This window comes from Colobus angolensis, unplaced genomic scaffold, assembly GCF_000951035.1.
Source record: "Colobus angolensis palliatus isolate OR3802 unplaced genomic scaffold, Cang.pa_1.0 Scaffold252, whole genome shotgun sequence".
Lineage (NCBI taxonomy): Eukaryota > Metazoa > Chordata > Mammalia > Primates > Cercopithecidae > Colobus > Colobus angolensis.
In genome coordinates this window covers 3,005,320-3,020,271 of record NW_012115733.1, presented here as the reverse complement: position 1 = coordinate 3,020,271, position 14,952 = coordinate 3,005,320, and the positions used below count along the sequence as shown (strand labels likewise).

Genomic DNA, 14,952 nt, shown 5'->3' with positions numbered 1-14,952 from the left:
AAAAAAAAAAAAAAAAACGAGACTTGGAGCAACTCTTCCAAAATTCTCAGCTCCAGCTCCAGATTCCTAGTCCATAAGATGGAAATAAAGAATCATAGTTCATAAATTGTTAGGAGGCATTAAATTTAATCTAGAAGGCCTGATGACATAAAAGGTGCTCAAGCAATTCTGTCTGTGATAACCTGGGATCATATCTTACTCAGCTCAATGCCTGATACCCAATACAGGTGTACTTCAGAGATATTGCAGGTTCGGTTCCAGACCACTGCAATAAAGTGAGTGACACACATTGTTTTTTTGGTTTCGCAGTGCATAAAAACATTACACTTACACTATACTGCAGTCTACTAAGTGTGCAATAGCATTATGTCTAAAAATGTACATACCTTAATTTTAAAATAATTCATTGATAAAAAATGCTAACAATCTTCTGAGCCTTCAGTGAGTCACACTCTTTTTGCTGGTGGAGGGTCTTGCCTCGGTGTTGATGGCTGCCGGCTGATCAAAGTGGTGGTTGCTGAAGGGTGGAGTGGCTGTGGCAATTTCTTAAAATAACACAACAATGAAATTTGCCACATCAATTAGCTCTCCCTTTCTTGAAGGATTTCTCTGTAGTATGTGATGCTATTGGATAGCATTTTACCCACAGTAGAACTTTCACAGTTGGAGTCAATCCACTCTAGCTATGAAAGTCCTAGATGGCATCTCCTTCCAATAGAAAGCTAGTTTATCTACATTGAAAATCTGTTGCTTAGTGGAGCCACCTTCATCAGTGATCTTAGCTAGATCTTCTGGGTAAGTTGCTGCAGCTTCTCCATCAGGGTTTGCTCCTTCACCTTGCACTTTTATGTTATGGAGACGGCTTCTTTCCTTAAACCTCACTAACCACCCTCTGCTAGCTTCACACGTTTCTCCTGCAGCTTCTTCACTTCCCTCAGCTTTCGTGGACTTGAAGAGAGTTCTGGTCTTGCTCTGAATTAGACTTTGGTTTAAGGGAATGTTGTGACTGGTTTCATGTTCTATCCTGACCACTCAAACTTTCTCTATTTCAACAGTAAGGCTGTTTTGCTTTCTTATTCTTCTGTTCACTGGAGTATTAGTATTATTATTTCCTTCAAGAACTTTTCCTTTGCATTATATACTATTATTTCCTTCAAGAACTTTTCCTTTGCATTCACAACTTGGCTGTTTGGTACAAGAGGCGGAGCTTTCAGCCTGTCTTTGCTTTCAGCATGCCTTCCTCACTAAGCTTAGCCATTTCTAGCTTCTGATTTAAAGTGAGAGACATGTGACTCTTCCTTTCATTGGAACATTTGGCAGCCATTGTAGGGTCGTTAATAATCCTCATTTCAGTATTGCTGTGTCTCAGGAAATAGGGAGGCCCAAGAAAAGGAGGAGAGATGGGGAACAGCTCATCGGTGGAGCAGTCAGAACACATGCAACATTGGGCGATTAAGTTTGTCATCATCTATGGGTGCAGTTCCTGGTACCCCCAAAACAATTACACACAAGAGAGTGATTATAGTCAATAATAACTTAATTGTATGTTTAAAAAATCTAAAAGAGTGTAAACGGATTGTTTGCAACACAAGGATAAATGTTTGAGGGGATGGAGACCCTATTTTCCATGATGTGCTTATTACGCATGGCATGCCTGTGTCAAAGCATCTCATGTACCCCATAAGTATATACACCTACTGTGTACCCACAAAAATAAAAAACAAAATTATTTTAAAAGACTAAAAAACAACAAAAACAATTGCAGTAATAACATCAAAGCTCACTGATGACAGATCACCATAACAGACATAATAATAATGAAAAAGAGGCCGGGCGCGGTGGCTCACGCCTGTAATCCCAGCACTTTGGGAGGCCGAGGCGGACGGATCACAAGGTCAGGAGATCGAGACCATGGTGAAACCCCGTCTCTACTAAAAATACAAAAAAAAGCCGGGCGCCGTGGCGGGCGCCTGTAGTCCCAGCTACTCAGGAGGCTGAGGCAGGAGAATGGCGGGAACCCGGGAGGCGGAGCTTGCAGTGAGCAGAGATCGCGCCACTGCACTCCAGCCTGGTGGACAGAGTGGAGGACTCAAAAAATAATAATAATAATAATAATAATGAAAAAGTATAAAATTGGTGAGAATTTCAAAAAAAATTGTAGTATCTGCGAAGCAGTATAAAAATGAAGTGCCATAAAACAAGGTATGCGTTTGTGCCCTTAACAAATACCTGCTGAATGAAAGAAGGTATCCATGAACGTTCCCGTGAGTAAAGAGGCTGGGAATCTAAACATGACAACGAACGGAGCCAGAAGTTAAAACTTTAATGGGCATTTGACATGCATTGGTGTGGGTCTAAGGCCTCAGCCTCTCTAATCCAAAGAATGTGAAAAACTGGATAAAGAAGGCCCATGGGCACTTGGGAGCATGGAGGCATCTCCTGTTTTTGAGAAAACAGAGCCTAACACTCTTCAACCTACCCAACCTTCATCTTCCAACTCTTCTCCATCATAGGACCCAAAGCGGGGGAAAATGTCTGGACCCACAGACTGCGTGAGAGAAAGCAGCGGGTGATTTATGAAGAGATCAGTGACCCTGAGGAAGATGACGAGTAATTCCGTAAGTGAACCTTCGGCCCACCCCCCACATCGTTGTAGATGTGCTATTCTGTTATGGTACCGGTATCCCATCTTATTACTTGTTCCCGAAATCATTCCCTTCTCATAATTTTCTAGGGTACAGCATTGAGGCTGAATGAAGAAATTTCCCATGCTCTTTCGTATTTCTTTTTTTTTTTTTGGGATGGAGTCTCGCTTTGTCGCTCAGGCATGATCTCCGCTCACTGCAAGCTCCACGTCCCGGGTTCAGGTTATTCTGCCTCAGCCTCCCCAATAGCTAGGACTACAGACGCCTGCCACCACGCCTGGCTAAATTTTTTTGTATTTTTAGTAGAGATGGAGTTTCCCCATATTAGCCAGGATGGTCTCTGTCTCCTGACCTCGTGATCGGCCCACCTCGGCTTCCCAAAGTGCTGGGATTATAGGCATAATCCACCGCATCCGGCCGATTTTGCATTCTCTCTTTACTCCCTGGCCTGTACATCCAGGGATGCTCCCTACCCAGGATGCTGTGGATTCCCAAAACCCAGGTCAGCCCTGATATGCAGGCCACGCATTCCTCTAGCCTAGGAATTGATAACCCAGGCGAGGAAGTCACTGTGGCATGTGCAGATGGTTCACTTCAAGGAACCGTGGAAAGCACGTGCAGGTCCTGAGGTAGGGCAGAATTGGAGTGTGCAGGGTCTGCAGGTCAGGAGGAGTTGAGATTGAGTTATTGGGCAGTGGGAACTCACTGCCACTTACTTTCCTTCTCTCTTCTTGCCTCAGCCTCAGAGATATGACACATGCCCACAATGAGAAACAGAACGTGGTGACCTTTCACGAACATGGGCATGGCTGTGGACCCCTCGTCATCAGGTGTATAGCAAGTGAAAGCAAGTGTTTACAACAGTGAAAAGTTGAGCATCATTTTTCTTAGTGTGCCAACAGTTCAATTTCCATTGTATTTTCTTGCAGTGTGCCATTCTGTTAGATATTAGTGTTTTCATTGATGAGTAAGACATACTTAATGCATATTTCGGTTCGGGTATCCATGCACCTACCTCAGAAAACAAGTATTGTCAGATATTCTCTCCATAGAACAGCACTACCCTCCTTTCTCCCCAGATGTGACTACTGAGGTCAGGTCTGAGTGTTTAATTTCCGATTGTTTCCTCTGCATTTACACACACACCACACTCGCACACACACACACTAAGTACCAGTAGAAGCATTTCCCATCTGCTTTCCTCCAGTGCCATGCGCCCTGGTCAAGCCCCCCTCACTGTTTCCCATTCAGCATGCATTCCCCTTATCCGATTCCCATATATCAGTCACTGACAGTTAATAAACATTTGCAAACGTTCCCCAGTTGTTTGCGCCTCTCACTGTTGTACACACAAGTCTGTGCACGTGTGTGAATATTTCTTTAGGACAGATTCTTAGAAGTGAAATTGCTGCATCAAAGGAGTCATTTATTCAACAAAACCCTAATGAGCGCATAATCCTGCTGAGCGCTGTTCTAGGTGCTGGAGAGACATCAGGGAATAAAGCAGGCAGATGTTCCTGACCACCATTCTAGAGGAGGATGTTTCCAGTTGCTGGGTGTTTGCTTTTTTCTTCTAGAGATGGGGTCTTGCTCTATCCAGGCTGGAGTGCAGTGGCATGATCATAGCTCAGTGCAGCCTTGAACTGCTGGGCTCAAGTGATCCTCCCTCCTCAGCCTCCGGAGTAGCTGTGACTACAGGCACGCACCACCACATCCCACTAACTTTTTTAGGTTTTGTCAAGAGAGTCTTGCTATGTTACCCAGGCTGGTCTCGAACTCCTAGGCTCAAGAGATCCTCCCGCCTTGGCCTCCTAAAGAGCTGGGATTACAGGCATGAACCACTGTGCCTGGCCTCTAGTTTTTATTTTGATAAAGACTATACACTTCATTCCTGGAGCAGGATTCTGCAGCAGGTGGTTGGGCATCTTGGCCTTTGCTCTCTGCATGATTTTTGGGTTCAAGGGCTGGGACGGTCTGTTTAGAAGTATGTGGGAGGAGACATAGATGAAATTGTCATCTGGGGAACGTGAAGGAATGAGGAAGATGGGTGCATGGTAGACCCTGTGATGGACAGGGAATAGAAGAGTCTACTTAGTCTCCATGCAGGGTAGCAACGGTTGGAAAGTCCCCCAGACAGAAGCATGAGACTGCCCATCAAGGGTCTCACCAACCAAAGGCCTGGGGGCTGGGGTGGGGACGATGATTTGGGAATGGGTCAGTTCTTTCTCACAGGTACCACTGCACGGTGCAGAGGGGAAACAGTTGTGGGGAAGGGAAGGGCAGAGGGGAGTCTATTTTTAAATCATTGTGTGTGAATGGAGACCATTAAGACTCACACCTATAATCCCAGCACTTTGGGAGGCCGAGACGGGCAGATAACTTGAGGTCAGGAGTTCGAGACCAATCTGGCCAACATGGAGAAACCACGTCTCCACTAAAAATATAAAAATTAGCCAGGTGTGGTGGCTCACGACTGAAATTCCAGCTACTCAGGAGGCTGAGGCAGGAGAATCACTTGAACCCAGGAGGCAGAGGTTGCAGTGAGGTGAGATTACCCCATTGCACTCCAGCTTGGGCGACACAAGTGAGACTCCATCTCAAAAAAATATATATGTAGCTGAGACACTTTTTGAAAAAGAAGAATAAGGTGGGAGGAATGTCTCTACCATATTTCAATATTTCTTATATAGCTACAGGAATCAAGACTGTGTAGTATTGGGAGAATAGACACACAGATTACTGGAACAAAATAGAGAACCTAGAAATAGCTCCACACTGATTTTTTACAAAGAAACAAAAAGAAGGAAGGATTGTCTGCTTAACAAATGGTGCTAGAGAAGTTGCAGAGCCATAGGCCAATTTTTAAAATGACCTAATCTTCATACCTTTATACAAAAAAATAACTCAAGTGGATCATAGATTTAAATCTAAAATATAAAACTAAAACTAAAACTTTTACAAGAAAACATAGGAGAAACGTCTGAGATCCAGGGCATAGTAAACAGTTTGAAAACCATAATCCATAAGGAAAAAAATAAATTAGATTTCATCCAATTTAAAACTTTTGCTCTGCAAGAAACCCTGTTAAAAGGATGAAAAAAACGGTATGGAATGGGAGAATATGTTTGCAAATCACATATACATCCAGAATGTATAATGAATATGTATAGTACTCTCAAAACTCAACGGTAGGCCATGGCTCACGCTTGTAATCCCAGCACTTCGAAAGGTCGAGGTGGATGGAGGGCAGATTTCTTGAGGGCAGGAGTTTGAGAACAGCCTAAGCAACAGGGCAAAAACCCATCTCTACTAAAAATACAAAAATTAGACAGGCATAATGGTTCACACCTGTAATCCCAGCTACGTGGGAGGCTGAGGCATGAGAATCGCTTGAACCTGGGAGGCAGAGATTGGAGTGAGCCAAGACCGTGCCACTGCACTCCAGCCTGGGTAACAGAGCGAGAGGCTCTCTCAAAAACAAACAAACAAAAAAAAACTCAAAGGTAAAAAGCAAACAAATAATCCAATTGGAAAATGATCAAAATATATGAACATACATTTCACTGAAGAGGAAATAAGCAAACACATGAAAAGATGTTCAACACTAATTTGCTTCACTAGATGCAAATTAAGACCATAATGAGGTATCACTACACACTTATTACAACAGCTAAAATAAAAAACATAGTGACAACACAAAATGGTGACAAAGATGCAGAGAAATTGGACATCTTGTAAAATGCTGCTGGGAAAGTAAAATCTTACAGCCACTTTGGAAAACTGTTTAGTAGTTTCTTATAAAACTAAACATGCAATGAGCACACAATTCAACAATTACACTTCAGAGAAATTAAAATTTATGCCCATCCAGAAACTTACACATAATTGTTCACAGCAGCTTTACTTGTAATAGCCAGAAGCTCAAAATAATCAATATGTCCAACAATAAGGGAATGGTCAAACTGTGGTACATCCATACCACGAATTACTACTCACTAATACAAATAAACTATTGATACCCAAATTTTTTTTTTTTTTTTTGAGATGGAGTCTCACTTTGTTGCCCAGGCTGGAGTGCAGTGGCACCATCTTGGCTCACTGCAAGCTCTGCCTCCCGGGTTCACGCCATTCTCCTGCCTCAGCCTCCTGAGTAGCTGGGACTACAGGCCCCCGCCACCATGCCCGGCTAATTTTTTGTAGTTTTTAGTAGAGACAGGATTTCACCATGTTAGCCAGGATGGTCTCAATCTCTTGATCTTGTGATCCGCCCACCTCAGCCTCCCAAAGTGCTGGGATTGCAGGCATGAGTCACCATGCCCGGCCTTGATACACAAATATTAATGTCTTGGATGAATCTCCAGGGAATTATGCTGAGTGAAATAAGCTCCTAAAATGTTATATACCCGGGAGGCAAAGAGTTGCAGTGAGCTTAGACACTGCACTCCAGCCTGGGCAACCAAGTGAGACTCTGTCTCAACAACAACAACAACAACAGCAATGAACTATTGATAAACAAATATCAATATATTGGATGAATTGCCATGGAATTATGCTGAGTGATATAAGCCCCTAAAACGTTACATACTATAAGATTTCATTTGTACAGCATTGTAGAAAAGACAAAATTTTAGAAATGAAAAAGAGATTAGTGGTTGCCAGGGATTAGGGATGGTGGATGGGAGGAGAGTGGGTATTACTAAAAATGAGTAGCACAAGGGATAGCATTGTGGTGATGAAAATGGTTTGTAACTTTTTTGAGACAGAGTCTTGCTCTGTCTCCCAGGCCGGAGTGCAGTGGCACGATCTCTGCTCACTGCAACCTCTGCCTCTCGGGTTCAAGCAATTCTCCTGTCTCAGCCTCCCATGTAGCTGGGATTACAAGTGCGTGCCACTATGCCTGGCTAATTTTTGCATTTTTAGTAGAGAGGGGGTTTCTCCATGTTGGCCAGGCTGGTCTCAAACTCCTGACCTCAAGTGATCTGCCTGCCTTGGCCTCCCAAAGTGCTGGGACTACAGGCATGAACCACTGCACCCGGCCATGTACTGTATCTTTTTTTTTTTTTTTTTGGAAATATAAGCTTTATTTTTAATTCAAAGAAATATTAAACTTTTTTTTTACAAATTATAATCAAGCACTCAAACAATTTAGGAATTTTAAACACTAATTCTTAACTGAAAATAATGATATCCATAGAATACATCCTGATGTTGGCCAACATGACGTTTACTTAATATTAGTATTTTATCTATGCTTAACCATTCATCCTTCCTAAAATTCAGTGATAACAATGATTTGACTTTATAAAGTAAAGCCTTTTATGTAATACACTAGAGATAACGTTTTCAAATACAAAACATTTATACCAGCAAGGAAATTATGAAAACATATACAAAATATACTGAAGGATGTGACTTAAAGGCTGTCTGTATACATAGATGTGTTTCACCTTAGAAAGTACACATGCACATCAAAACACTTTTACTGAATATAGATGTCATTACATTCTCTTACATTACAAAGCAAACAGCAGGTTCATAAACGTTCTTCTATTATGTATCAACGGAAAAAAAAAAATCCAAAAAACGATTTTGAAGACACATGGGAGTGGAATGTGCCCTCATTAAGAGCAGAGCTTTTACAAGACCACCTCTCTCCAGCCGGTTCCCGGGGACCACTGAAAACAGCTGCTACCCTCAGAACGACAAGATGTGCTTGTTAATGATTTCACTGTACTCTCAAATCTCATCCTCCTTGACCCCAGCAGAGGTGAAACTTGATGATGTCGCCATGGGTTGGCTTGGCCAGAAGTCCATAATCTTGAAGTCGTAGACACACCTTCCAAGCATCACAATCTTTGGTTTCTTTAATAACAATAGCGTTTAATAATTCCTTTCCTTGCCGAGCACAGTGACTCATGCCTGTAATCCCAAACTTTGGGAGGCAGAGGCAGGTGGATCACCTGAGGTCAGGAGTTTGAAACCAGGTTGATCAACATGGCAAAATCCCATCTCTACTAAAAATACAAAAATTAGTCAGGCATAGTGGCGCGTGCCTGTAATCCCAGCTACTCAGGAGGCTGAGGCAGGAGAATCATTTGAACCCATGAGGCAGAGGTTACAGTGAGCCGATATCACGCCGTTACACTCCATCCTAGGCAACCAGAGTGAACCTCTGACTCAAATAAATAAATAAATAAAATAATTATTTTCCTCTTACGGCGGTTACACATTAGAAGGTAGCTTCATGGGTTCATTTATCAAGATAATACCCATTTTTTCTGCATTTTCAGCAAGGTTTTCTTCTAAAACCTCAAGGGCTGCAATGGCCACTCGGCAGCCTAGTGGATTGCCGCCATATGTGGACCCATATTCCCCTAGCTTAATGGTCAGCATTATGTCATCGTCCCACAGCACCACTGACACAGAGTATCAGCCCCCAGAAAGGGCCTTTCCAAGGAGGACTATGTCAGGTCTGACATCTTCATGATCAACAGCCAGCCATCTACCAGTTCTGGCCAATCCTGACTGTATTTCATCAGCAATATATAGATCTGGTGCCTGGTGCAGAACTCTCGCACTCCCATTAGGTAACCTGGATCTGCAACACATCCACTTCACCCTAGATTGGTTCTACCATGAACACAGCCACTTTTGGATTCTGAAAAGCATGCTCCAGTGCAGGCAGATCATTGCAGGGAATGACATCAAATCCCGGCATAAATGGTCCAAAACCATCATAACTGGTCGGGTCTGTGGAACTGGAGATAGCAGACAATGTCCTACTCCAAAAGTTTCCAGCTGCTAAAACAACCTTTGCTTTGTGTTTCTGAATGCACTTCACGGTATAGCCCCACCTATGAGCTAGTTTACAGGCAGTCTCTCCAGCTTCCATTCCTGTATTCATAGGAAGAACTTCGTGGTAGTTGAAAAGTTTAGTAATATACTCCTCATATTCACCAAGTACGTTATTATAGAAAGCATTAGAGGTTAAGGTCAATTTGTTCCCTTGACTCTTTAGCGCATTCACAATCTTGGGGTGACAATGCCCTTGGTTGACAGCACTGTAAGAACTCAGGAAGTCAAAATATTTTCTGCCTTCTACATCCCATAAATAAATACATTTTCCTCTCTCTAGGGCTACAGGTAAAGGATGGTAATTGTGCGCACCACACTTAGATTCCCTTTCAAAAATGTAATCAGAAGTTGGAGGTCCTTGGACTGTTTTCTTTGTTTGTTTGGAGACGGAGTTTTGCTCTTGTTGCCTAGGCTGTAGTGCAATGGTGCAATCTCGGCTCACCACAACCTCTGCCTCCCGGTTTCAAGCAATTCTCCTGCCTCAGCCTCCCAAGTAGCTGGGATTACAGGCATGCACCACCGTACTGGGCTAATTTTGTACTTTTAGTAGAGAGGGGGGTTTCTCCATGTTGGCCAGGCTGGTCTCGAACTCCCAACCTCAGGTGATCCGCCCGCTTTGGCCTCCCAAATTGCTAGGATTACAGGCGTGAGCCACTGGGCACAGTCTGGATTGTTTTTTTAGTTGCAACAGATGTAGCAGAAGCCACTGAAGAATGAGCTCCACCACTAAGTTCAGCAAACCTCTGCAAAGGTGCTAGTTTGGAAAACACTGTGTCCTTCAAGTAGAAAAACCACAGATCGACTATTTTTTTATTCCCACGGTTCAGACTAGAATACAGATTTTTAACCCGAGATCCAGGGACGGTCTTCAGAGAGTCCAAAATCTGACAGTGCCTGAGGACCACCCGGGACATGCGACATCTACAAAGTGCAGCCATGTTCTGTGTCTTGATTACGGTGTTGGTTACAGGAGTCTACACATGGGATAAAAAGGCATAGGACTATACACACTATTGTACCAATGTCAATTTCCTGGTTTTGATATTGTACTATAGTATTTTTACACTACTATAGTATAGAGGAAACTGAGTAAAGGGTATATGGGACATCTCTGTACTATTTTTGCAATTTCCCATAAATCTATATTATTCCCAAGTAAAAAGGGTAAAACATATAATCTTTTTTGAGATGCTGTCATCCAGGCTGGAGTGTAGTGGGGCAATTATAGCTCACTGCAGCCTCGAACTCCTGGGATCAAGCAATCCTCCTGCCTCAGCCTCCCAAGTAGCTAGGACTACAGGCATATGCCACCATACCCAGCTATTTTTTTTTTTTTAGAGATGGGGTCTTACTATGTTGCCCAAGCTAAAAATACATTTCTTAATGAAAGATCAGGATGAGAAACAACAGGCTTATGTGAATACCTGCACAATAACCAAATACAACTTCTAGAAGTGAAAATGGTGATTTAAATAATTAATAAACGTATTAAACTGCAGATGAGACACAAATGAAGAAATAATTAGTGAACTAAAATATAGCTCTGAGGAAAACAGACAATTAGAGATAAAGAAACAGAAAATAGGCCGGGTGTGGTGGCTCACGCCTGTAATCCCAGCACTTTGGGAGGCCGAGGCGGGTGGATCTCCTGAGATCAGGCGTTCCAGACCAGCCTGACCAACATGGTGAAACCCCATCTCTACTAAAAATACAAAACTTAGCCAGGCATGGTGATGCATGCCTATAATCCCAGCTACTCAGGAGGCTGAGGCACAAGAATCACTTGCACCCGGAAAGTGGAGGTTGCAGTGAGCCGAGATTGCGCCATTGCACTCCAGCCTGGACGAGAGTGAAACTCCGTGTCAAAAACAAAAACAAAAAAGAAATGGAAAATATAAAGATATGGAGGATAGAATGAAAAGAGCTCACATGTATTGAACACAAATTATAGAAAGGGAGAATAGAAAGATTTATGGAGAACAATGTTCAAAGGGATAATGGCTGAGAATTTTCCAGCTTTGGTAAAAAGCACCAATGCTCCTTATGTGAGCTTACCCAGACCTATTACTTTATTATTTAAGGAATTATTTACTAAAACGCATGTTGCTTTAATGTAGTTTAATTATAATCCAGTGTTCATTAAGATGATGCCATTTGGAAAAATACTGATTGGGAGCATTTGGGGATCATAAATTTGAAGTGGTGCTAAAATACTAGGCCGCATTAGACCATGTGGAGAAAGAAAAAGTAACAAAAATAAAGTTCTAGGCCACAATAACACAAACATTGAAAGAAAAGGAGATTAGAGTTAAAGTAATCAAAGGACGTGTGAAAATGAAAACTAAAGTTATCAATCAAATTTAAACCTTTTAAAGTCAAGTAATGATGTTTAAAATGTTTAATGTTGCTAACACAAAGTAAATGGTGGAATAGAGAACTCCAAAAATCTATGCCTCTATAAAAATCAGTGAAAAAACTGGCAAAAACTATCAGAATAAACTTTTTCTGAACTTTGAAAACTAACCGAAAGCTTGTAACAAGCAGAGGAATGTTTAATCAAGAAAAACCAGCTGAGTGGTTCACGTCTGTAATCCAGCACTTCAGGAGGCTGAGGCAGGCGGATCACCTGAGGTCAGGAGTTCGAGACCAGCCTGGCCAACATGGTGAAACTCCGTCTCTACTAAAAATACAAAAATTAGCCAGGCGTGGTGGCACGCGTCTGTAATCTCCACTACTCAGGAGGCTGACACGAGAATTGCTTGAACCCAGGAAGTGGAGGTTGCAGTGAGCTGAGATGGTACCACTGCACTCCAGCCTGGGCAGCAGAGCAAGACTGTCAAAGAAAAAAAGAAAAAGAAAGAAAGAAAAAGGAAGGAGGGAGGGAGGGAGAGAGGGAGGGAGGAAGGAAGGAAGGAAGGAAGGAAGGAAGGAAGGAAGGAAGGAAGGAAGGGAAGGGAGAAAAACCAGCTGAATCTCCATAAGAACTATAAGCTTTGTGGTATTTTAACTTACCCTCGCCCCATCTCCTGCTCCCAGCTTGGTGGTAGCCCTGAAGATAATGATCTGCATTCCCAGTACAGGTACCAGTACCAGAGAGAAAAGAATGGACCTTTCACAAAGAATTACAGTTGTTTGTTTTGACTTGTCTGGTGGTTCCCTGGAAGAACCCACTTGAAAGGCTTGTCTTCATTTGACCTCACTCAAACTGACACTACAACCTGGGGTAGTGAATAGCAGTTGGGGAAAACAATACGTCAACCAACAAGCTTAAAAGGAAAGGCTGGAGGCCAGGTGCAATGGCTCATGCCTGTAATCCCAGCACTTTGGGAGGCTGAGGCAGGTGGATCACGAGGTCAAGAGATCGAGACCATCCCAGTCAACATGGTCTCTACTAGACACCCAGTCTCTACTAAAAATACAAAAATTAGCTAGGCATGGTGGTGTGCACCTGTAATCCTAGCTACTCAGGAGGCTGAGGCAGGAGAATTGCTTGAAAGGCTTGGAGGCTGAGGTTGCAGTGAGCCGAGATCTTGTCACTGCACTCCAGCCTGGTGACAGAGAGAGACTCCATCTCAAAAAAAAAAAAGAAAGAAAGAAAGAAAGAAAGAAAGAAAGAAAGAAAGGCTGGAAAATGGGATATCTATTGGGGATTGAATAACTCCAACATATGCCTCGGAATCTAGAAGGCCACACACATACGCCCTGGGCTGCAGCTAGGCAAATGCCCACAGAAGACCTAAGTAGGCTTTAAGCTCTCACCTCTGACAGACCTCTCAAGGCTCTGAGCAAGCAGGAAGAGAAAGGTAAGGCAACGTTGTAAATTACCAGGCTGAGTGCAGAAGGTATGTCCCAACACATACACAGATCCCCTTGGCAAAGACTGGGAGACATACTGGTTCCAGGCATAAAGAAATCTCTATTCAATCATTAGTGGCCACTAAGCTAACCAAGAGACTTCAGTGGCCACAGAGGACAAGGAATAGAGACTACAGAATTTGTTCAGGAAAAAACTAAACAAACTTGTGTTTTGAGACAGGGTCTTGCTCTGTCTCTCAGGCTGGAGTACAGTGGCACTAACATGGCTCACTGCAGCCTTGATCTCCCAGGCTCAAGCAATCCTCCGGCATCAGCCTCCTGAGTAGCTGGGACTATAGGCATGTGCACCACACCAAGCTAATTTAATTTTTTTTTTTTAGAGATGGGGTCTCACTATGTTGCCCCAGCTGGTCTCAAACTCCTAGGCTCAAGTCATCCTCCTGCCTTGGCCTCCCAAAGTTCTGGGATTACAGGCATGAGCCACCAAACTCAGCCTAAACAAACATTAAAAACAAACAAACAAAACAGCAACAAGAAATCCTAGGGAGGGGACAGAATCTGGTTTCCAGAGTTGCCACGTTGTATTATTTGAAATGTCCAGTTTTCAATAAAAAATTATGACACATGCAAAAAAAGAAGAAACTATGACCCATCCACAGAATAAAGAAAAAAGACTATCTATAGAAATCGTCCCTGAGAAAGCCCAGATGTTGGGTTTTCCTGTTTTTTCTTAATGTTTTATTACTTTTTGGGGGTTTTTTTTGTTTTGTTTGAGACAGAGTTTCGCTCTGTCCTCCAGGCTGGGGTGCAGTGGTGTGATCTCGGCTCACTGCAATCTCTGCCTCCCGGACTCAAGCAATCCTCCTGCCTCAGCCTCCCAAGTAGCTGGGACTACAGGCACCCACCACCACACCTGGCTAATTTTTGTATTTTTAGTAGAGACAGGGTTTCACCATATTGGCCAGGCTGGTCTTGAACTCCGGACCTCAAGTGATCCACCCGCCTTGTCCTCCCAAAGTGCTGGGATCACAAGTGTGAGCCACCATGCCCAGCCAGATGCTGGGTTTTCTAATAAAAAGACTTTAAATGAGCTATTTAAAATAAGTCCAAAAACCTCAAAGAAACTATGTCTAAAGAACTAAAGTATAGAAACAATATCTCACCAAATAAAGAATATCAGTACAGACATAGAAATATAAAAAACGAACCAAATAGAAATTTCTGGAGTTTAAAAGTGTAATAACCAAAATGAAAAATTCTTCTGCTGGTGCGAGGAGTAGGGACATCACCCTCATCTCTTTTTGGGGTGCTTTCTGTTAAATATGAAGACTTGCTTTTTTTTCTTTTTGAGACAAGGTCTCACTCTGTTGCCCAGGCTGGAGTGCAGCAGTGCAATCACAGCTCACTGCAGCCCTGAACTCCTTGGTTCAAGCAATTCTCCCACCTCAGCCTCCCTGAGTAGCTGGGACTGCAGATGCAAACCACCATGCCCAACTAATTAAAAAAAAAAAAAAATGGGGCCGGGCGCAGGCTCACACCTGTAATCTCAGCACTTTGGGAGGCCAAGGTAGGCGGATCACCCGAGGTCAGGAGTTTGAGATCAGCCTGGCCGACATGGTGAAACCCTGTGTCTACT

General features: G+C 43.0%; 1 protein-coding gene and 1 pseudogene across 2 annotated transcripts in view; one reads left to right on the top strand and one right to left on the bottom strand.

Annotated features, from left to right (window-relative positions):
• The window catches only part of LOC105515025 (protein SSX3), a 21,201-nt gene extending 17,239 nt beyond the window's left edge, over positions 1-3,962 (top strand). The window contains exons 6-8 of the mRNA XM_011946733.1: positions 1,370-1,456; positions 2,514-2,618; positions 3,386-3,962. Coding sequence (XP_011802123.1) covers positions 1,370-1,456; positions 2,514-2,614 — 188 coding nt within the window. The 3' untranslated portion in view covers positions 2,615-2,618; positions 3,386-3,962. The remainder of the gene's footprint in view (positions 1-1,369; positions 1,457-2,513; positions 2,619-3,385) is intronic.
• A 4,377-nt stretch (positions 3,963-8,339) lies between these two features.
• Positions 8,340-10,427, bottom strand: LOC105515024 (annotated as a pseudogene). The gene is made up of 3 exons (XR_001002252.1): positions 10,163-10,427; positions 8,872-9,870; positions 8,340-8,557 (listed from the first exon to the last, which is right to left on the bottom strand). The product of XR_001002252.1 is annotated as an ornithine aminotransferase, mitochondrial-like (transcript).
• Positions 10,428-14,952: the final 4,525 nt, after the last annotated feature.